Here is a 22674-nt window from a genome sequence, read left to right as displayed (position 1 = left end):
AAAAAAAAAAAAACTGGAATGAACATGCCCACAGTTGTTGCCACTGGAAAAAAAAAAAGATAAAAGAAAAAGGTGACTCTCGATAGTATAAATATCTCACTGCTTATGTTTTTAATGTTTCTATGAAAACACAGCCTGCAGTTCAGCCAAGAAGACCTTGATTGTTTGTCATGTAGCTGTTGGCTGCAGCTGAATAACTAATTACTTGTTGGTTGCATCAGTTCCCCCGGGGGGTTTTTTTTTTTGTTTGTTTTTTTAGAACCTGAATTCTGAAAATGGGTTGCATTTGGAAAATTAAATAGGTCATGTAGAAAAATGATTTTGATTAAATATCAAGAGTTTTCTAAAAGGTAGCATGTCACAGATGAGTAGTTCAAGGACCATCAGTCGTAGTTTATACAATAATTCTTTTTGTTTTTGCAGCTTCTGGCTTTGGTAAATGGTAGTAATGTTGGCATTTAAAAAAAAAAGAAGAAAAAAGCGTTAAAACCTGCAGGTTTTGGATGAAAAATCAAACTGCTAAAAAGTATGATCATAGAAACAAGACAGCCTGCGTACTTTGTGTCGGAACATAACAATTCAGTGTTTGGCCCTTCTTTTAGACATAAAAATTCTTTCGCTTATTCATTCATTTACTGTGCAAGTGCTGCAATGTACGAATGCTCATAATTATCACTTATCCTACAGAGCGAGTGGTATGTGTGTGTGTGTGTGTGTGTGTGTGTGTGTGTGCTTTTAGTGTATATATACGTGTGTGTCGAAGAGAGAGCTGTGAGCTGTGTTGTCTCACTCCATTCTGCCATTTCTCGCATGAGTCAGACTCATAGAGCACAGTGCCTGACAGCAAAACTCACCCACTTGTACAACTGCCCCCACAGACTCGCATACATGAACTCACACAAGCACACACACACTCACAAACACACACACATACACACTCACAGTTGCATATTTTATTTTCGGCATTGCAACGTACATTTAATTTTGGTTGTTGGGAGACTGTTAAAAACTGTACTGGCATTTGTGCCTTTTAATAGGGAATGCAAATTATATCACAGAGCAAATTTAGATGCAGCAGTCTCTTGATCTTTACAATAAAAGACCTGTAATACTTCATCAGAATAGTCAATTCAGTGACCAGCTTTAAGAATTCACTGCTGCACACTTTGTTCAGCTGGGGAGGATGTGCTGCACAAGTGCTGCACAAGTCTCAGTGCTTGGTTTGATATTTGGGTAAATGCAGACACTTAGTGAAGTTCCCTTTAGTTGCATGGCAACAGGTCCCAGAAATAGTCAGACATGAAAGCTGCAATAAAACATTGAAATAGCATTCTCTGAGTTTTTTAAAAAACACTTTTAATGTAAGGATTAAACAAACAGAATATACATACATATACTTTTGAGCTTTAGAGCTGCTGTTCGATGGATTTTGTTACCTCCGGAAATAGCCATGCTAGCTTTTTCTCCTCCATTTCCCAGTCTTAGTTGTACAAAGCTAAGCCAACCAGCTGCTCACTCCAGCTTCATATTTACTAGACGGAGTGTTATCTAACTCTGTGCAAGACATCAAATGTATTTGTGCATTCCCCAAATATCAAACTATTCATTTAACCTTTTTTCTTGTAAAATCAGCACCTTTGACCAAAGCTCCTCTGAGTGATCTGCTGACTGATGAACATATGTGTAACTCCCACGTCGAACTGGTCTTCTATTTTGCAGAAACATACATACCAACAGGTTGTAACGTGGTGCCACATATAACCACACACACGCATGCATGGTGTACTCTCTAGATAGGAAAGGCACAGTGGCAGAAATTGCACAGTGTCACTTTCTAGTCCATTGACTTTTAGATAGGTCTGTCCATAGGGGAGTTAATAACAGAGCTGTGTGTATGTTGGCGCATGTGAGCATGCATTTCTGTTCGCGTGACCCGCTGACTGCTCATGAAATGAAAGCATTTTCTCGGTGGTTTGTTTACATACTACAATACAGTATGTCTGCTTGCATGTTTGGCCTGTGAGAATGTGACTGCTCAATGGTCTGTACATAACGGTGCAAGATTGCTTACTACTCTGAAGACACGTCACATCAACTCCTCGCAGAGAGCCGCCTGCTGTGGCCTCTTGCTCTGTGAATCTTGACAGGATGTGAAGCACACAGACAATCATTGCACATAAAACCACACTGCGAGCAAAGGACGGAGGCCAGTGTGCAAATCTAAGACAAAACCAAATAAGACAATAAGACAAAGCCTTTCTTTAAACTAAAGTGTCCCTCCCTGGACAAAAGAGGCTTCTTCATTTAGCAGTGGCTCTGTTACTGGGTGTGGCCCCCTTCACATGAAGGATTTATGTAATTTCCTTAAATTCCCCACTGCTGATGAAGCGTCTTCAAGCTAAACTTATATCCACAGACTGGGACCGGATTCTCTCCAAACAGTGCCCCGCTTGGTTGTTTAAAGTAGTTCATTATAGACATTCATGGACACACATGTTCAGTCATTCCTGTTCATGTGTGACTCGTCTGTATAGTCTCTAACATGTAAATATTATTTAGGATGAATCCCACTGTGTCCTCTTTGCTGGAAACAGACCCAGTGGATGGAGGTTCCTTTGTACTTCTGTCATCTCACATTATTTTTGTGAGGTTCTCTAAGCTTTAGTTTTATCTCTATTAACAAAAACTTAAACCTAAAAATACATGTCTGTGTAGATTGTCAGTCATCCATGTCACGGTAATTCAGGGAGCTTCAGTTCAGAACTACAGAAGCCTCTCGGATGAAAGGTGAAGTGTCTTCAAGTCCAGTTGCTTTCTACTGAAAATACCATCCATCCATTATCTATACACCGCTTAATCCTCACTAGGGTCGCGGGGGGCTGGAGCCTATCCCAGCCGACTTAGGGCGAAGGCAGGGTACAGAAAATACATGAAACTAAAATTACTGTGAATATATTTTAAATAGTTTCAGTAAACTATGAACTATTTGCATTATTATTTGTACACATATTGTCCGTTACAAGAAAACCAAATGACAGTTAACTTAATGGCCAAGTTGTTTGACTCCTATTTCCAGTCGCTCTAAATGGACTTCCACACAGTTCTTTGACTAAAAGAAAAACATGTACAGGAATTCATACATAGACATAAAACAAGAGGAGTCTCTAAAGATGATGATTATTGAAAGATACAAAGCTTTTCATTTATTTTGGCTTTCTTGTCTTTGTGTATATCTTCCTGTGTGAGTCTCAGTTCTGTCCCACTGCCTCCCCCTATTCATCATTTGTCTTGTATTTACATACCCTAGTAGATTTTAAAATGCCTTCTTGCACCTTTAAGCCATTTTACATCTATGTTCCTCCTTAGGTACATGCAGTACCAAAGCTTCTACTGCTTTATGGCACAAAATGGTGTCATTATTATGGAGGTCATTCTCAAGGACACTGTGACACATTTCTTCATCAATCCTTCTTCTAATAAGAGCATGATAATTACCCACCTTTTAGCTGCTGATGGGTTATTATTCATAGAGTTACTCCACATCCAGCCTACTCTCGTTCTCTTGTTTCCGTCCCCGTCTCTCTCTCTCTCTTTCTCTCTCTCTGCTTCTCACTCTTGTTCTCTGAGTCACACTTCAGCCCTCTCTGTCTTCCCTCTTTATTCCCCTCTCTCTCTCTCTCTCTCTCTCTCTCTCTCTCTTTAAAATGGTGAAAGCTCAGAATACATGTTGAAGCTATTGATTTGCTGCAGAACAAAAGCATCAATACTTTGCGTTGTTATGATGATGATGATCATCATCATCGCAGAACCCTGTTGCCATGGCGACTCATCTTGGTTGGACACAGTAGCGCACAGTAACGTGAAGGGCAAAAAAAGTTGAGAGCAGGTGGGGGGGTGGTGGTGGGGGTAAGTTCAGCTCAGACCCAGTAGCACCTTAAATATTATTTTGCTCAGTTCATTCTGATTTATTTTTGTATTTGTATTTTTTTCCTTTATTAATGCAGATTTTGCTTCCTGCACCACTGTGACGTAGCAAGGACATTTAGAGGTCAACACGTCCATTCATTCTTTACTGTCTTTCCTTCGCTGGAGCGTCGCTGTGCACACATGCACACATACATGCATCCTCTCGGACACAAAACACGCATACAGATCACACACGAATAGACACACTCTTACTTACATATTCACACTTCCTCCAAGGTTCAGAGTCGCGGGTATTTCCACTCAACGAGTGGGATGCATAGTGTTTCCATGGAGATCTATTTTTAGTCACTGACAAAAAAAAAGGGCAACTGTTAAAATATGCCATCATGTTCCCTCTGACTGAATTTTTTTTTTTTCTTTTTTTAAAAATCCCATTTTGGCTTAGGCAGAAAGGATGGCGTGAAGTTTTTTTTCCCCTTCTTCTTTCCTTTTCATGTCCTGTCTTGTCTATTTGGATACATGATTTTAGGTAGGTACCATTTGTCAAAGCTGATCAGAGATCCTGCAGCATTTGACAGTTCTGTGCATTGCGCATTAATTATAGAGTAACAACAGTGGAGAAGAGGAGAGAAACAAAGTTATACCTTTGCAAATCTTTGTAAATAATATTTTTTGGAGGCTGGCATTTCTGCTTCATAAACAATGTAACAGAATAACAGAACTGCTATCAGTTTAGCTGCTTTCAATATTTTTAATATTAAAAGTTATCTTCATCATTGGACTTTTAATGGAACAATATATTATTGTAAAAACATTATAGTGAGAGGAAGGAGCATTTGTTTAGCCTCAGTGCCAAACTTTGTGGTACGACAGCAGAGACGTTTCTTTTAGAGCCATCCATCAATTCATCCATTATCTATTCACTGCTTCATCCTCACTCGGGTCACAGGAGGGCTGGAGCTGACTGAGGGTGAAGGCAGGGGACACCCTGGACAGGTCACCAGTCTATCACAGGGCTACACTTAGAGACAGACAACCAAGCACACTCACATTCACACCTACAGACAATTTAGAATCACCAATTAACCTCAACATGTTTTTGGACTGTGTGGGAGGAAGCTGGAGAACCCGGAGAGAACCCACGCTGCATGGGGAGAACATGGAGACTCCATGCAGAAAGATGTGGGTGTCCTCACTGGGATGCGAACTGGCGACCTTCTTGCTGCGAGGCAATGGTGCTAACCACCGAGCCACTTTGCAGCCGCTTTTAGAGCCAGTTTGTCTATTAAATTACTATAAATTTTACCATTCAAACCTTAATTAATAACATCACAATGAACTGTACTAAAAAAATAAAAATAAACAAATCCATCATACCAGGCATTTCCTATTTATTCCCATCATTAATCTTGTACATTTAATATATATAGTCGACATATGTAGCACTTTACTCACCACAGTTGTACTGCACACAGAGGAAAACCGGAGGATGTAAGAGATTTAAGATTAAGAGTAAAGGTACCTTACTCACCTGACCCATCATCAGTAAAAACAAATCAACCAAAAAGAGAAGTCCAGTAGCTTTTTACTAAAGTTGTTGAATGACCAACCAGGACCTTATTAACTGAGAGTCAACACAGACAACAGTCACGTTGTCATACATGGCACATGGTGATAACGCAGACCCACAAAGATATCAGCAGTAAAATCGGAGCTACCTAACTTTGGTACAGTTAAAAAGCTAATGACTCAAAGCCTCAAATAGTAGCTGGAAGACAGCTCCACATTTTTTGGAACAGCTTCAGAGATAGCACAATTTGTAGATAAACAGCAGGATTTTGAAATCAATTTTATAGCAAACAGGGAGCCAGTGTGGGGAGCGTTAAAGTCATGGAGTGTTGCAGACATGGCAGGGGAGAGTCAATGCAAAAGTATAAAGAGTCAAAGTTATCAAGGCAGCAATGGTAAGAAGTCATGGGGACACTTTTCTCCAAGTCAGAAGTACAGAGGACACAATGCAGATTTAATTGGATTTTGATTTAATTAGCTGATTAATTTGTTTGACTGATAAAGTGCAGTAATTCCAGTTAGATTCTGATTCTAAATGTTATAACTCCATAGGTGTTCTGACAAATGATTCAGCCATGCCTTTTTTTTTTTCTTTATATTTTAACAACAGTTATTGAAGTCAGTGAGTTTGTTGTGTTCCGGCTTCACTATTTGGTAATGAAGTGTCGCACAAAGACTCCTTTTGCAATCAGCCTTAATCCTTTCTGAGAATGCTATGACTAATCTGTGTATCACCACAGTTTTTCTGCCCTCTCACTGCCTCCTCAAAATCCATTGCCAGAGCAGTTAGGTGGGCTGACAGTATTTAGCCTGCAATATTTCATAATCTGGCAAATTAATCTTTTTCAGTAAGCAGTATTTGTAATCAGCGATCCAGGAAGGAATGATAACATAGCAGAGGCTTTTCCTGGAAGCACTGAGTATTTAATGATTAGGGAGATTGATTCCAGCATAGTTCACATCTCGTGGGCATTTAAGGAGAATGTATTTTAGATATCTGACAAGGTTAAAAGTCATTCTTAACCAAGGCACCATTACACAGAGTATGTTGGAATTTAATGTAAAATGATTGCCGCCCCTGTGCAGAATGGTGTTTTGCATGCTATAACTAGCCCCTGAGTCCCTGAACAGATGCAATAAATGTGGAGCTGAGGATAAGCATGTGTATCTGCTGTTTGGACCTCCGTATAGGAAAGGAAAAAAAAAAAACATATCTGTAGATGGATTATTGGATAGAAATATGAATGAAAGCTGTGTTTGACATTTTTCTAACCTGGGGAAAAAGTTAAACAAAGCTAAACGTGAATATGCACAAATGTGTGCATCCATGCATACAAATTCATATACATTACATGGCTGCCTTTGTTTGCGTGTGTATATGTGCATGTGTAACCAACTTGAACTGGCTAATGCTGGATAATATCAGCTGTAATTTTATCCTGTGACAGCACAAGCAGCCGCAGACATGCATGACCAGCCTTATTACACACACGACGCACACGCAGGTGGTCACGACTCACGGACCCAAACACACACTCGCGCAATCACATCTACACACACCAACATGTGTGTGCTTATGATGTGAGGCAGATTGTGAGGAGACCTAGCATGCTCTCCCATTGATCTCCACAGCAGAGACAATTAAAAGAGAATGGATAATGAGGCTATTTATAGACTGATCTATTTGTAACCAGGGCATTCTCCAACGTAGGAGGTGGGAATTGTTCTCTTTTCAGCCTGCCCTCCTTCTGTCCTCACTTTCTCCCTCTCTGTCGCTCCTTCTCTCTCTTTTTTTTCATTTTCTCTCATTTTTGAAATATTTAAATATTACTTTTTTCACGTCATCGCCTTTCTCCTGCTTTTTCCGCCATCAAATAGAAGATCAGTTGTTTTCTGTAGATGTTAAGTCATTGGTATATGAGTTGACACGTGTAGCATTGTCATGCAGCACCAATGTTATCAGGTACAATCCAGGGCCACTCCTGGGAGACCCAGTGACGCACCCTGCATGACATAATGGTGTGGTCATGTCTGTGAGAGAGAGACACACACTGTGAAATGCACACTGTGCTTATGTGTGCGCTCAGCAAACAGATAATGGTTCTACACTGATAGAATGTTGTTTCTACACCTATTATCTTTCATGAATAATTTTATCTGAAGACAGAGACCATTAACGTGCATAATGCACCTAATGCTACCTCAATATGGGAATGTTTGATGTACATATAGTTTATAGTCCACAGCAGTTTCTGACTCAAGAGTGATTTCCCTTGTAGCTGCAACAAAGGTAGTTAGATATATGACCATTTATTTATATAGTGCAGTAATATGGCATGCTATACCTACATTAAAGTTCCATTATTTCAGATTAGAATCCAGATAAAACATATAGAATCAATCGCAGTGCAGTTTTGTCAAATGGGGCTGTTATTTGACCCCCTGAAAAAAATCAATACAACAAAAACTGTACAGGCTGAACCCTTTTGCGCAGAACGTGATCATTGTCAGTGTTGCTTTGGATTCAGAAAAACTGCAAAAATCATAAAGCAAAAATTTCCAACTGTAAAGAATTTGCTTTAATAAAATGAATATTGTGCGCTATAAAGAACTGCCTGGAGGCCAAAGAAGTCTAATGTCCATGATGTCAGACTGGAATGCAGATAAAAGTGGCAGAATAGGGGTGTAACAGTAGGCATATGCTTGGTATGTAACATTTGGTGCAGTATGAGACATCCGTTCAATACAGCCTGTGATCCAACAATGACAGTGAGAATCTATTTATGTCTACGTACTTACACTAGCAGAATGGAAATTATAGAGCGTGAGTTTCACCCTGAGCAGTTTGGCAATGTACCAGTTATTGTCTGTCAGCTACTGCAGCCATTAGGATTAGCCTTTAAAGGTCTAACTAAGTGCCATGACCTGCAACACTTTACAGACCTTTAAAGGTGGGCAGACACTGTGCATTTTGTATTAATTTTGTACGATGTGGTAACTCACATTGCACATTTTATTTGGAAGCCAGAGCAGCCAGAACCTGCAGCTTCTCTATTCGTATGGGTCAGTTGACCTGGCACCATGTGGAGCTCACACTAAACTTTATTCAGCTGCAATTTATTAGCATATTCAAAAAACATTCCGGTCTCCTCAGTGTTGACTAAAAGAGAAAGTTTAGTAATTCTATATAGCCAAAACTGCACTGCTGGTTGAATTGGTACATTTAAATTAATTATGAATAGGTTGCACTTGTCTCAATGTCTATGTTTATTTGATTAATTTTATACCTGAGAGTGTATACATCACAAGTCAATTTATCTTCCCTCATTGACTGTATGCCACATTTCATTGGTTTAACTGTTGAATTGTGGTCACTGAGGCACTCGATGAGGGTGTTTTCATTTGCAAAACGTTTTCTGTGCTTTACTGAAAACGTGCAGAAATGTGACCCCAAGGCCGAGGTGTGTACTAAACTCTAGGAGAATAAACCAACCCTAAATGATGTCCTCGTTGAAAGTATTGTTGAACAAAAGGCACCGCATACACAGAACATAATGTTTTGTTATTCTAAGTCAGCCATTTTATTTGGATCACAAAATCACCATAGCTCCTGCCAAAAACACTGCATTTGATGCAATTAACCTCCTGTATGAAAATTATTTATTTTCTGGGCAGTATTCTAAAAGTAAATTGTGCCTCAAGCCAGTAAGAAGTTCTTCACACAAAAGAGCAAAAGATATTTATGTGCAATAGTTCATGGTGTATGAGGAGGTGGATGAGGTCAAAGCATAAGGCCCTCATCTCTTGAACAGAATTATATAAGGAATGTAGAGCTGTGGCCCACCATGACTCAAACTGGTAATTAGAGATGGTTTTGTGTGGTTTGAGAGTGAGAAAGAAGAAAAGCAGAAAATAGGAAATCAGAAAAAAGATCAGTTACAAAACTGGCTTCAGTTTGGTGCTTTTAACACTAAAAAATCTCAGAAACTATAAAAGGATGTTTTCATTTTTCAGCTGGGAATTTAAACACTTGTTGTTTCGGGGGGGTTGCTTCTGATTTTTCTTGAATCAAATATAAAATTAAGTCAGATTGCTGTGTGTGACTATAATGTCAACCATACAACAATGTAAAGCGTATTGCATCATGATGTGCTGTGCTATCAGTATATCTAATTTTTCTCTCTTTCTGTGTCCCTCAGGTCTTGCAGGTGCCCAAACTGACCTGGACAAGAGAAAAGAAATATTTGGTAAAAACCTGATACCTCCAAAAAAGCCAAAAACCTTCCTGCAGCTGGTATGGGAGGCCCTGCAGGACGTCACACTCATCATCCTGGAGATTGCTGCCCTGATCTCCCTGGGCCTCTCCTTCTACCACCCTCCCGGAGAGAGCAGTGGAGAGTGTGAGTGAAGCAGCTCCCGTGACATCACTTTCTGCAGAATCTGCTCTCTGTAATTCGTCGTGAGGTCCTGAGATAGACACGCAAACACACACGCTATTATCTGCGCCATCTCCGCTATTGCAGTGCGCAGAAATAGGGCTATAATTGCGCTGACCCACTGACATCACTTCCTCTTAACATGACTACCCCTCACTGACACACTTATGCCAACATGTATGTGTTCACACTTTTTTAATTTGCAAGGCAGGCCACACTTTGTTTGTGACTTGCCTCAAGAGGTCAAGTGATTCATTGAGCATAGGGCTACTTTTTTTTTTCATATGTGCATTTGTGTGTGTTGGTGTGCATGCATCTGTGTGCATCGTGGCTGTGTTAAATGTGTGTATGAAAGGTACTGGGAAGGTTAATGAAGTGTTGAGTAGAGAAATAACCTTGAGCTCCCAGGGCCCATACATCAGCCCTGTGAGCTGTGAAACAGGAAATGAAGACAGAGACCATAACGAGGTGCTGAGTCAACGGCATCAGTCATTGCTCCCAGTGTTATCACAGTAATGGAATTCGGTTACCCTGCCAAAGGGGCCAGTCATCATTTTAGGGGGTTTAAAACTCTCATAAAGCTGGAAATACCAGAGAAAGAGGAAGCAGTTACCACCTTCTTAACTACAAAGTTAAGTTCATCAAATAATTTCAGAGTCAATACATAGTTTAGTGGCGCAGAATTTAGTAGAGACGATCTACTCAATTAGGCAAATAGTTACGTAGTAAATTACATAAAATGTGATCTTCAGTTATAAACAGTACTCCTACCTACACACTCGCCTCTTTCCTTTGCGTCTTTCAAGCTGTATGATTTTGTGAATTAGCTGCCTGCATCACTGAGTCCAAATAAAGCAGAGAAATGCCAGAGGCATCATAATGCTAATAACCGAGTCCATCTGCAGATACATAATCAAGGTTCCCTTTAACTTGCAGCAAAAAGAAGGTGCCAATGTGCAAGTCTTTTCTCGCATCTGAATGCATATGAATGAAACCACAGCAGTTATAAATAGATATGAAAAGCAAAGCATATTAGAAAGATCTGAATGTGAAGCACTTTGAGTCACCTTATTCAGAAAAACAGTTGTGTTTGTGTGTTGTCGAAGAAAGACAGAAACCAAAGGAATGGAAGGACATTTTGTGCAGAAACAAGTGACCACCTAATGCTGCTTACTTTTCTGACCCATAAAAAGACAAAGTAACAACAAGGGTGGTATTTAAGTTGATATCCACCAATAGTCCTGTATACAAATCATCAGACTGTCTGGCAATGATCCTTCAAATTTTTATTTTTTAACAGCTGTGACAAAGATATGCGCTACGGTAGGATGTTTTACAGCTGACTTTACTGTCTCCTAATCAAGGTTACAGACAAAGAGTTTTTTATACAAAAGAAACAAAAACAAAATCCTGTTTTGACTAAATAAAAGAAGTTCGACCTAAAAAGTAACAGTAATTTTAAAGATATTCTATGGAAACAACAATAACATGCACAAAACATTTATGCACTAAAAATATTTTAAATTCAATGCAGGAGAAAAATAACCAAAATTCTGTGATAAGCAAATATGAGCTAATAATATTGTTCTCTGATATATTTGTCCAGCTCTACGACAGATGAAAGTAAGAAATAATGAACTAAGACCCCCACACTCACCGTCCACACACATGCAGTCATCTCTCACTGCAGTTGTGTTTATTAATAGGTCAAGAAAAGCTCAATGGTCCAGAAATAGAAGCTGGTGGGTTGACTTAATTTTCATTTACATATGAAACAGCTTGGCAACAGTAGAATGAAGAGGCTCTGAAGTATGTCTTTGCTAAGTACGCAACATGCAGCTAAACACAACTGTGAACAATACAAAACTAATATTAAAGTCTCCCTGAAGCTTATAGACATGTATTTATTCATTTACTTACTACCCTTTTATTAAAGTTTCTCAATCAGCAGCATTTGTTATAATATTTGGTGCTTTTGTTGACATTTCAGCACTATGGACAGCTACAGCTGTGCAGAGGGATTGTGTGTTTCTGTCTGTGAGAGACACTGACATGTCTGGATACTGAAGACTGTACGATCAGGACCATGGACAGCTACTATGCTCGCTGTATAACTGTTCATGTAGTGCAGTGAGTGAGCACGACAGATTAAACTCATTCCATTACACTAAGCCAGAAGCATAACGTCTACTGCACTGTCACATTTTAGTTTTGATTTCTTTACTTGGCACAGTCATGTGAATCTGTATGTGCTGTCATGATTTAAAATCATGGAAATCTTAGCATTGTACAGCACAGTGTCAAAACAACAGCAATAATAAAATCATTTAGTTTGGTTTACCTAAATATGTCACTTAGCTAAAACATACATGAATGCATGAGTGCATCCTGTATATGTGCACTGGTACTGGATCAAGGAAGATGTCTTCTCTAACTGAATACAGTGTCTGTACTTCATGAAACTTATACTGAGTAGAGACACTTTGCAATTAACCTGTAGGCGCAAATTATTTTTTGAGTTCTAGTTCTTGTTTAAATCAGTTCCTGTATAGGGAATGTGTCTAACATGGGGTCTTTGTTAGTTCCCTTGTGAGCAAGAAGTATTTTACAGTCCAAAGCAAATCACTCCACTGTGGGCTTTTGATGTCAGTTAGTCAGGAATGTAGATAGCTCCCAGAGAATTACATGGAGGACTGGGAATAGGCCTTGTTTCACTCCCAAATATACCCTGTCTGACAGTGAACAGCCAGCAGACTGCAGAGCTTCATTTGAAGTAGAGCAAATGAATACAGTTGAGGAGAAGTGAAATCACTTCAGGTTATACCCGCTAGAGTTCATTTCATTTCAGAGTTGTCTTCTTTTTTTTATTTTTTTATTTCACGCATTCTACATAGGCTGAGGGATTGCACATGTGCATCTAAAAGATTTTTATTTAAATGTAAAATATGTACTGATTGAATGTTTAATGCCATCTTGGCTCTGACTTTGTCACTTTCTGTCACTAACAAAAATTGTATGTTGACATCCAGCAGACAGAATTCTGTAGTCGCACGTATGAAGACAAAGGGTGCCTGCAAATATACAACACAAATATTTGACCTCTTCTTCTTCCTGTTCTACAGCCTGTGGCGCGGCGGCAGGTGGAGTAGAGGACGAGGGTGAGGCAGATGCTGGCTGGATTGAAGGCGCCGCCATCCTGTTGTCCGTAGTATGCGTGGTGCTGGTGACGGCCTTCAACGACTGGTCCAAGGAGAAGCAGTTTCGTGGACTGCAGAGTCGCATTGAACAGGAGCAGAAGTTCCAGGTGGTCCGCGGGAGCCAGGTCATACAGCTGCCTGTGGCCGACATAGTAGTGGGAGACATCGCGCAGATCAAATATGGTAAGCGAGAGGAGACAGGCGTCAAAATTTTAAAAAGATTAGACGGTTATTTGTTCCCTGGTCTGGACAGTAATTACAGAACAAAATTGACCAAATGTCCAAGCGTATTTTGATGGGTTCAGCTTGGTCAGACGTGTCCACTGAATGTCTGGACAGCCTCATCCATTGTTCTGTATAAAGTAATTTTCATGGTTCATAAGCTGAAACTAGACTAGCACTTCATTTCCAGAAAGGGATTACAGTTATGAAGTCCACCTTAAGCAATTAAATATATTTAAGCTGCAGTAGAGCAATTAATTAGCTGCAGACAAACCCATACACAGAGCTACACATGCACATCCTCCCCCTAACTCCATCATGTGCGAAGAATATACCACAGTGGTCATAGTCTAGTCTACATTACAGTAGGCCTTGAATGAATCTTTGGAGTTATTCTAACTATTTCATTGTGCGTTGTTGCAGGTGATCTGCTTCCTGCTGATGGAGTGTTGATCCAAGGCAACGACCTGAAGATTGATGAGTCATCATTGACCGGAGAGTCTGACCACGTCAAGAAGTCTGCAGACAAGGACCCCATGCTGTTATCTGGTATGTGTCTGGTTGGTATATGATGTTTGTAACGCTCATGTTTTACTGCATGTTGATTTGTAAAGTACAGACGAATAATTAAGCAGCTCCTGTCCTGCATCAATACTGATAATAGGTAAATGAAATAGGTTGATTTGTTGCAATTACAACCCCAATGTAATAAATGACAGAAATACAGATTTCTAATGTTTTATTAAGTGGCTAATATTGATGCTTTTTTATACACAAACAAAAATAATGTTGACCTTCCCCATCAAAGCCTTAGAGAAATATTTCAAGTTGTGTTATTACTAAGGTTTGCATGCTGTTAATCATTTGATGAGCTTTTTTTTAAACTAAATCTGTTGTGAATAAGATCTGATGAATTATACAGTAACTCATCGTCACGTCACTTTTTTAGAGAGAAGGCACAAAACGTGTTAACTGCAATGTGAGTATTAAGGCAGAAGACACCGGCGACAGCCTGAAAGACACTTTTTTAATGCAGTGCTCCTCTTCATTGGTTTGGTATTTGCTGCTGCAGAGAAACCAGAATTAGCAGTTGTGGTTCTTAGAAATGAATATCACTGATAACAGAAATGTGGGTTAATCTGATTTCACATCTGAGTATTTTTTCCTGTGGATAATTAGCTTTGTGCCTTTTTGCTGCCTTCCTTAATTAGCCTAATATTCACCCACATTGACTTGCTCTCCCAAAGGTTAATGATTTTCAATGTGTGTGTGTGTGTGCGTGTGTGTGTGTATACACAATATATGCTATATATACTATATATACACAGAAGTCTAATTCATTCAATAGTTTGCACACATTTATACAATGACACATTTTTCCAGCTTCCAGCTCTTCACTAGAGTACATTCGATTTAAAACTGCAAATGAGGTTCAGTACTGACTTTTGGCTTTAATAATGTTTCGAAGGTTTTCTGAAAGTGAAACCCTTTTGAAATATACAGCAGTCCTCCAGTTTTAGGTCAGTGCAGCAGGCCAGCCACAATTAACATACCCAGTTCCTTCAATAGGTGAATGTTCTTGTTTGACCAGGTCACTTCTAGTTCTTCTTGCAATAGAAATGTGCTGCTAGTATGAACGTTGTGGCTACTCTAAAATTTGAAAATGAATATACTCACTCTGCACAAAATATCAGTTTCCTATGAACACAGTATTATGGCTATAAATCTGTATTACAAAATCTGTAACGTGTGCTTCCCTGGTCTGTCAAAGTCTGATGAGATGGAGGCTCCAGAATTGGGTGGAGATCATAGTTTCACTCAGATTTTAGTAATACAAATGCTCATTGCACACTCATTGCAGGAATAGCAGACGTTGGAAATATCTAATCTATCTGTAGTAGCTTATTATAACAGTGTGCTGCTCTGTCTTCAGGGACCCATGTAATGGAGGGGTCAGGGCGCATGGTGGTGACTGCTGTCGGTGTCAATTCTCAGACTGGAATCATCTTCACCCTGCTGGGGGCTGGTGTGGAGGAAGAGGAGAAGAAAGAAAAGAAAGGTAAGATCATGATGTCCTAAAATAGTTTTTATCCATACAACATGGTCTGTAAAAATTTCCTGCACTTTCTTCAGGAATACTGAGGTCATTTGTTTTTTTTGTTGTTGTTGTTTTTTTTGCCAGTGTTGCCCAGCAACGTACCCTTGAAAGCGAGCTTTTGTCTTTACCTTTTGTGCTTAAAGTCTGTGTGCACTCATTGCATAATATCAGTGTTTTTTTTAACTGTCCTTGTTATCAGAAGGGTTCTAAACAATAAACGTACAAATGAACGAATGTCCACCTGTTTAGTGTCTGTATAAACCTTTGTAGGTATTTGTAGTGCAGTACCTGACCCTAAGCTGAATGTGTATAAATACTATACATGATGAGTGTTGGTGGTATAGTTGTGAGCTGCAGTATCCAGGTTCTGTGGGTTCAGGTGCATCATTGTCATTACTCTCTTATCGTTCCAAATTCGCCTCGAAGGAGGGGCAGTGGAAGACGGACACCAGAACACAGGTAGAGTATCACCTTTCTCTGACCCCTGGGAGTGGTACTTGATCCTTTTCCTCTTTAACCCCAAGTGATTCCCAGTAAACCACCGTTAATATTCACCCCCCTTTCCTGAAGCACCCTTGCTCTAGCTGAAATCCTCACTTAAAAAGAGAAGCTTCATAATTACAACACCGCATCTTTTTAAGTGCTGACAGATGACACATTTCACGATGCATAGTTCTTCCCTCTCCCCGTAACTGGCACTGCACTCATCAAACTAACTAGCTAGCATCCAACATTAGCGCTGTTTCATGTACATGTTGAATGCCATAAATAAAAGTAGCCTGTCAGACTCATCTCATTGCTGTATTACAGAACAATGACATGAGAGCGACCGCCTTGCAGGTGTACAGCACATGTACCAGCAGTAGACAGTAAAGTAGACACTGTAAGCTTTTGTAAGATGTTATTTTTACATTGTACATATGTATCTATGAATATTTTAACATTAGTAGTGTTTTTAAATGAGCAGATACTAGAGTAGCTTGCATGGAAAATGTATGTCTTGAAGCATTTTACTTGAGTGCTGTTTCAGATTTTCCATTGTGTAAGAGATAGCAATAATCACTGTCATCTTCTGAGACCTTCCTCTGATTTGAAAACCCACAGATACTATTTGTCTTCCTGATTTTACTTGTTCTATAATTGCAGTGCCGAAATAACATGATTTTGGCTGTGTCACAGTGGTAAAATGAAGTATTTTTTTAGTTTTATTTGATGTGATCAGAAAATAATCCCTGGTGTCTGATCCATGAATAACAAACTGTTCAGTTTAACACAGAATCATATTCAAATTTACTTTGAACTGTCTTTCAGTGAAAATCCCTTTAAGCCAATACAAAACTGATCATTTGTGATCCTTGATTTAAAGTTGCACGTTTTTTTTCAGATTGGTATTTTCACAATTTCACCGCTATGTAACTTGTTGAGATGACAGTAACATTTAGGCAACTGACACTTTTTAAAGGCTCACATTAGCCAGATGTTGGATTTAAACAGATGGATTTGCTGACAAAGCACCGCTCGTGATTGCAAACATTTTACACCAAAATTTTAAGGTGGTGTGTTATTCAAAGCAGGAATTGCCTTTCAGTTAGATGATAAATGAAGTGTAGAGTTGTGATAAAGCTTTCAGTTACAAGTCAGCGTGTGTTAACGGTGAACTCTGGCCGCAAAAACCAAAAGGACACAAAAACATCATTACTGACCCCACTGACTAAATTTCCTTTGTCGAGTATTTATGGTTTATGTCGCTTTGTCAGGAGACACAAAAAAAAGAAAGAAAAGAAAACCCTCAGCAAAAATCCCACTCAAGTTTTCAAAACAACTGTAAGACTAACTATAGCTACAAGGTTAAGGTGAAAACAGTGACACTTTTTCATATTTACAATGTCAAAGTTCATCCACCTAACTGGTTGGCACATGTGTATTTCCCTGCCTAATAACTAGATCCCTCTTATGTTTTGTTCATTTTGCATTGGGGAGTTTAATTTGAGATTGATTATGCAACACTTTTGAGCTTTTTTTTTTTTTTTTTAGGTTGTTGGCGCAAATTATGATTTTGTGATGCTAAACGATATTACATGAATAACATGGTTGAAATAAACTTCACATTGCCAAAAATGAAAGTCAGAATTGACAATATATGCAGTCAAAACACAATCAAGACCGAAACATGATCTGACAGAAGTAAAATACAAGAGCTATGGTACTGACAGGATAATATATATAATATACAGCACACACACTATTCTCAAACTGAGAACTTTTCTTAAATCATGTGTGTAGCTTTCACTTTCTATTAAATTGTTTTCTACATGTTATGTTCAGATTCATTCATGTTTCATGTCTGTCCACTGTAAAACGTGTTTGTTTAGTGACGTTTTTACTAAACCTCCTACTTCTAGTGCATCACACTAGTTGGACATAAAATAATAACAATTTCATTTGCAGACACACATTATAATCCACACTGATCACAGTCTTTACATACAATCTACATATGCTGAATCTCTTAAATGTGCTATAACCATGTTATTTCTGTTCACTGTCTTGTGTATGCACGTGCGGGTGTGTGTGTGTGTGTGTGTGTGTGGGTGTGTGTGTGTGTGTGTGTGTGTTTGTTCATTCGTGTTCGGCCCTCATTGTTACTGGCTAGACTGCTCCCATCCCCCTATCCACCCCATCGCAACTATAGCCACGGATGGGGCTGCAGGCATTAATGCCCCAGGCAGTGCCAGCCTAATTAATGGTAGGTTGACAAAACCTCTGATCTGTGACCTCTTTCTGTTGTGACTTTTGATTCCTCCTACCTTCTCCATTCTCCAACTGCCTCCTACCGTGGGTGTTCACCTCCTGCTCTGTTTGTGCCTTCTGTCTCAGTTGTATTTTGGACCTTTTTTGTATCCATGCTGTCAGTGCATGCCTACTTTAGTTGTAGAAAATGAGTCTTGTGTTCCTTGTTCTTCCCCATAATTCTGTCTTTTGCCTTGTAATGCTTGTAATGTACGTAGTAGACAGCTGCCATGGAACCATTTGATATGATTGGGGATTGTTTTTTATGGATCTTTAAACTAAAACCAAAACTAATATGATACTGTCCTTCATTCGGTGTCTGTGATAGTAAACAGCAGTGAAACTTTTTGTGAAGATAGCATTTGTAAAGCCCTTCAACATTCAAACTGGGGTGTCTTTAGAGGAATCTTTTGACATTGTTGGAAGTAAAGAATTTTTCAAGAAACAGATCAATAGAGCTAAGTTCAGCCAACTGATATCAATCTCCTCTCGTTGGATGACCGTACTTTTCAAAATGTAGAGTGGTTTCTTTCTAAATGGTGCTTTTGGGCTATATTTTGGTCTTGTAATTACAATGAATACAGTTGTAATTATATTAATCTAGATTTCTGACTGGATAGAAGACATTAGCTGATTGGTGAGTGGTGGCCAAATCCTTCTTTGGGGCCATCTCCTCTTGTTGGGTGTCCTCTGAGATCACTTAGTGCAAATCCTCTATTTCTGTGTTAGCTGGACAAGATGCAAAAAGATTAACTTCATTCATTGTTGCACTAGCTTCTCTCTTATCTTTGCCTCCTTGGAGAGCAGCCCCGAAAGTGTTTGTACTCAAGGCAGGAGAGGCAGGAGGGGCGTGATTTGCGCTGTAATGGTGACCTTGTACTGTTCTGGGCTGGAACAGAGTGATTTGTCATCTTCAGCTTTACTGTGACTCCAGGGACCCGGTTAATGTGGAAGTGGAGGTGAAATGAGCCGCCTCTTGTCTGCTGCTCCTCCAGCCCTACCTGAATAATTTTCTCAGTGACATTTATGTACGAAGCCCTGAAAGACCGATTTTGTACAATTTCTGGTCCACCGACACAATTCTACAATTTCACTTAGCAGATGCTTTTATCCAAAGCGACGTACATCTGAGAGCAGATACAACACAAGCAAGGATCTAGTCAGGAGAAAACAATCTGGATAAGTGCCATTGAACAAAAAGTGCATATCTATGTATTTACAGTATAGGAAGGTAATGGGATCAACACTGAGGTGTATTATGTATGATTTCTTAATATAATGTCTTATTTTGTGAAGAGTGTGTGTATATTTGGTTTGAAGGTACAAGTCTCTTTACAAGAGTTAGACGTATTCTAATTCAGCTTAAAACGATATATCTATATATCTATATATCTATATCTATATATTTATATATATGATATATAGGATATATGTATTGAAGGTTCAGTTCGATATGTTTTTGTCACGATTCGATACTTTTTCGATACATAGAAGAGAAATTTCCTTGCCTTCTTATACTTGTTTATGAAAAATTAAATCACTCTCTGATGGAGCTACAGCTCGCTCATCTTCTGGAGCGCTGATGGTTGTCTAAATGACTCGGATATAGTTTGTACTATGTGTGCTGCTTGTTGGTTTTGTCTGGTTCCACTTGTTTTCATACCGCGGTGATGTCAGCGTAAATGCGTGTTCATGTTTGTTGTATTTCCACTGACGTAGTTTAGCATCGTGTTACACTTGCAACATACTGCTGTATTTTTGTCCCCGACATCAGGGTCATGCTTAACACGAAAACCAAAGTAGTCCCAGATGCGAGATCTGAAGGACGACGGAGGATCTTCAGCTTCCGTTAAATCATTAGCCACGTTGCAATGAGCTAGCCTCGCATGTAGCCTCTGTCTCAGTAACTTGGACTGAATGAGTGTGGGAGACGTGCGCTCTCAGTGGATCTGCACTGGACAATGCAGCCCGGAGAAGTGGAGTGCAGAACCACTGAGGTCAGCACAGAGCGCCTCGTCAGAAGTTGATTAAAAAAAAAAAAAGAAATTGCGTATTGTTCAATTAATAGGGCGTACTGAATCGAGACCACTGTATGGAACGGTTCGATACAGATACATGTATCTTGCACCCTTGATAGATAAACAGATAGATAGATGGACAGATAGATAGATAGATTTATATGTGTGTGTAAGTCCAACTGTGTTGTTAGTTTGAATTGCACATTCAAACAAGTTTACTCCTTTTGAGCAGAAACCAACAGTATAATAAATTCACTGTCCCCGAACTTACTTTTCGATTTTTCTCCACTTGTTCTTATGTAACTTCACCATGTGGGAGGCTTTCCTTCAGGCTCTCTCTCTCTCTCTCTCTCTCTCTCTCTCTCTGTATTGTTTACATCTCCAGTCTGCTTCCCTCTAAATGTGTGATCTTGCATGTGCTTTCTGAGCTTTCCTCTTGTGCATGCTGTCTCTTATACGTGTGTGTTTGTGACGTGCCCTCCCTCCCTGTCAGCGTTCAGTGTAATGCTGTATTTGCTGTTCGTCTTATATCCTCATCTTATAACCTGATGATTTGACTCATATTGTTGATACTGTGTGCGGAGCTACAGCACCTGTGCTTGTAGTGGGTATGTCATTCAGGACAATACTGAACATCAAACAAGAAAGTATGCAGTTTTTCATGTCGAGCACAACGTTATGTCGCACATTTTTTTGTCAAATGGTTTTTTCAATTTTTTGTTTCAGAAAAGCCTGTTAATTGTTTTAATTACCGGATTGTTTGCAAGTCTATTACAACTTCCGGTCCTTCAGCATCATTACAAGAACATCTGCACACTGCACTGTGTCTGTGATTACAGTTAGAATAGCACAATTGATTTTTGTTTTATGAAGTCCTTGCCAGTGGATGTAGCTACAAGTTACATAACATCACTTACGAATCACAAGCCTTTCTATGTGACTGTCACAGAGATGTTGTATTAAAAGTCATTTTCCTGTCTCCCTGTTTGTGATTTTTGGTTCTCACTGTTTGTGTCGTCTCTGTGGTGATAATTTGTTGACCTGTCTGCCTTGGTTATTTTTGTTGTTATTGTCTTGTATGTCTCCATCATAGGTAAAATGCAAGATGGCAATATGGAGAGCAACCAGATTAAAGGTAACCAAACCATATCTTTCACATCTCTCCTCCCCTGCCTCCTCGTCTCCCTCCTCCTCCTCCTCCTCCTCCTCCTTCTCATCTTTTTTTCCCTTTTATGGTGTGTGGTGTAAGCTCTGGGTCAAACGCAGGTGGAAAATCCAATGTTTCTGTATTTATTTCAGCCACTCTCAAGGGGTTGTGCAGTACTAATTCAGAACAGATTCCCAGGATTTTGCAAAAGTCTGTCGCTGTCTTTAGTCAATCTGTGTGTATTAGGAGGAATTCAAGTTTTGATTTGACCCAGGTTTTACCCACAGTCACATTAGGTTAGAAAATCCTCTCCCTTTCTTCACTTTCTCACTGTCTGTCACTGACGTGTTGTCCCTGGTCTGTTGTTCTGTTGTTGTTGTTGTTGTTGTTCCTGTTTTGTTGTTGACTCGTCTTGTTGTTTCTGAGAGAACAGCAACCCTCAGCTTCCCTGTGTCTGCCTCACTCTGGTCGCCTCTTCTCCAGAAATACCCAAAACTGTTCTCTTAGGACTCTCCTTACCCTTTCCACTGTTTCATGAAGTTTTCCTGCTTGCAACCTGACGTAAATTGTTGTGGCCTTACAGAGATACTGTGACATTTATTTGGTGCCCTGTATGCTTAGTAATGCTTATATTTGTTAGTTATCTATGCATAATTAAAGATGCACATTCAAGGTTAAAAAGGCAATGTCTTTAATACATGTAATGTGTCCTAATTATAGAACAGAAAAAAAGGACAGATTTTTTAAAATCTTCGAAGCACTACAAAACAATGGTTAACATATATACATTTTCTTAAAAGCCACTAATTGATTTATGCTGTGCAACTGGTCCCTTGTAATGCATTTATTTAACTAACAAGTCTATGAGTATATCTACAAGTCTGTATAAGTTTAAGCATTGATGTCAAAATGCTTTTCCTTTTTCAAAACAAGAGCATATTCAGATAAAACAACCAACTAAACATGAAAAAGTCAAAGTATCCTCAAAGTAAAGGGGTAAATAAAAAGTCTTTACACCGTCTTTATTAATATGTAGAATTCAGATGTAACTCGTTTTAATTTCAAGTATTGCTCCTCTGCTGCATAAGCCGGATACAGATGAAAGGTTCTGTCGTGTGTCATGAGGGTGGAAAAAAACCCAAAATGAACCACCAAAGATTATAACAGTAACATTAAAAGGTTTCTCATGACCGCCAAACGTATGCTTCATTGTGATTGGGAAATTGGGCAGAAATGATTCTTGGTAATGGGTTACATTAACAGAGAAGTG

At 39.3% G+C, this 22674-nt stretch overlaps 1 protein-coding gene across 1 annotated transcript in view; it reads left to right on the top strand.

The window, feature by feature from the left end:
• The window catches only part of LOC103357515 (plasma membrane calcium-transporting ATPase 2), a gene marked incomplete at its 3' end in the record, with an annotated part of 42449 nt that overhangs the window by 13693 nt on the left and 6082 nt on the right, over positions 1-22674 (top strand). Inside the window, exons 2-8 of the mRNA XM_008282100.1 lie at positions 9696-9896; positions 13055-13312; positions 13775-13900; positions 15285-15410; positions 15876-15908; positions 18103-18195; positions 21351-21392. Of these exons, the coding sequence (XP_008280322.1) occupies positions 9696-9896; positions 13055-13312; positions 13775-13900; positions 15285-15410; positions 15876-15908; positions 18103-18195; positions 21351-21392 (879 nt within the window). The remainder of the gene's footprint in view (positions 1-9695; positions 9897-13054; positions 13313-13774; positions 13901-15284; positions 15411-15875; positions 15909-18102; positions 18196-21350; positions 21393-22674) is intronic.

The sequence above is a fragment of the Stegastes partitus genome, unplaced genomic scaffold (assembly GCF_000690725.1).
Source record: "Stegastes partitus isolate 25-593 unplaced genomic scaffold, Stegastes_partitus-1.0.2 Scaffold257, whole genome shotgun sequence".
Lineage (NCBI taxonomy): Eukaryota > Metazoa > Chordata > Actinopteri > Pomacentridae > Stegastes > Stegastes partitus.
The sequence above is the reverse complement of the archived record's forward strand: the minus strand, read 5'-3'. Positions and strand labels throughout refer to the sequence as shown.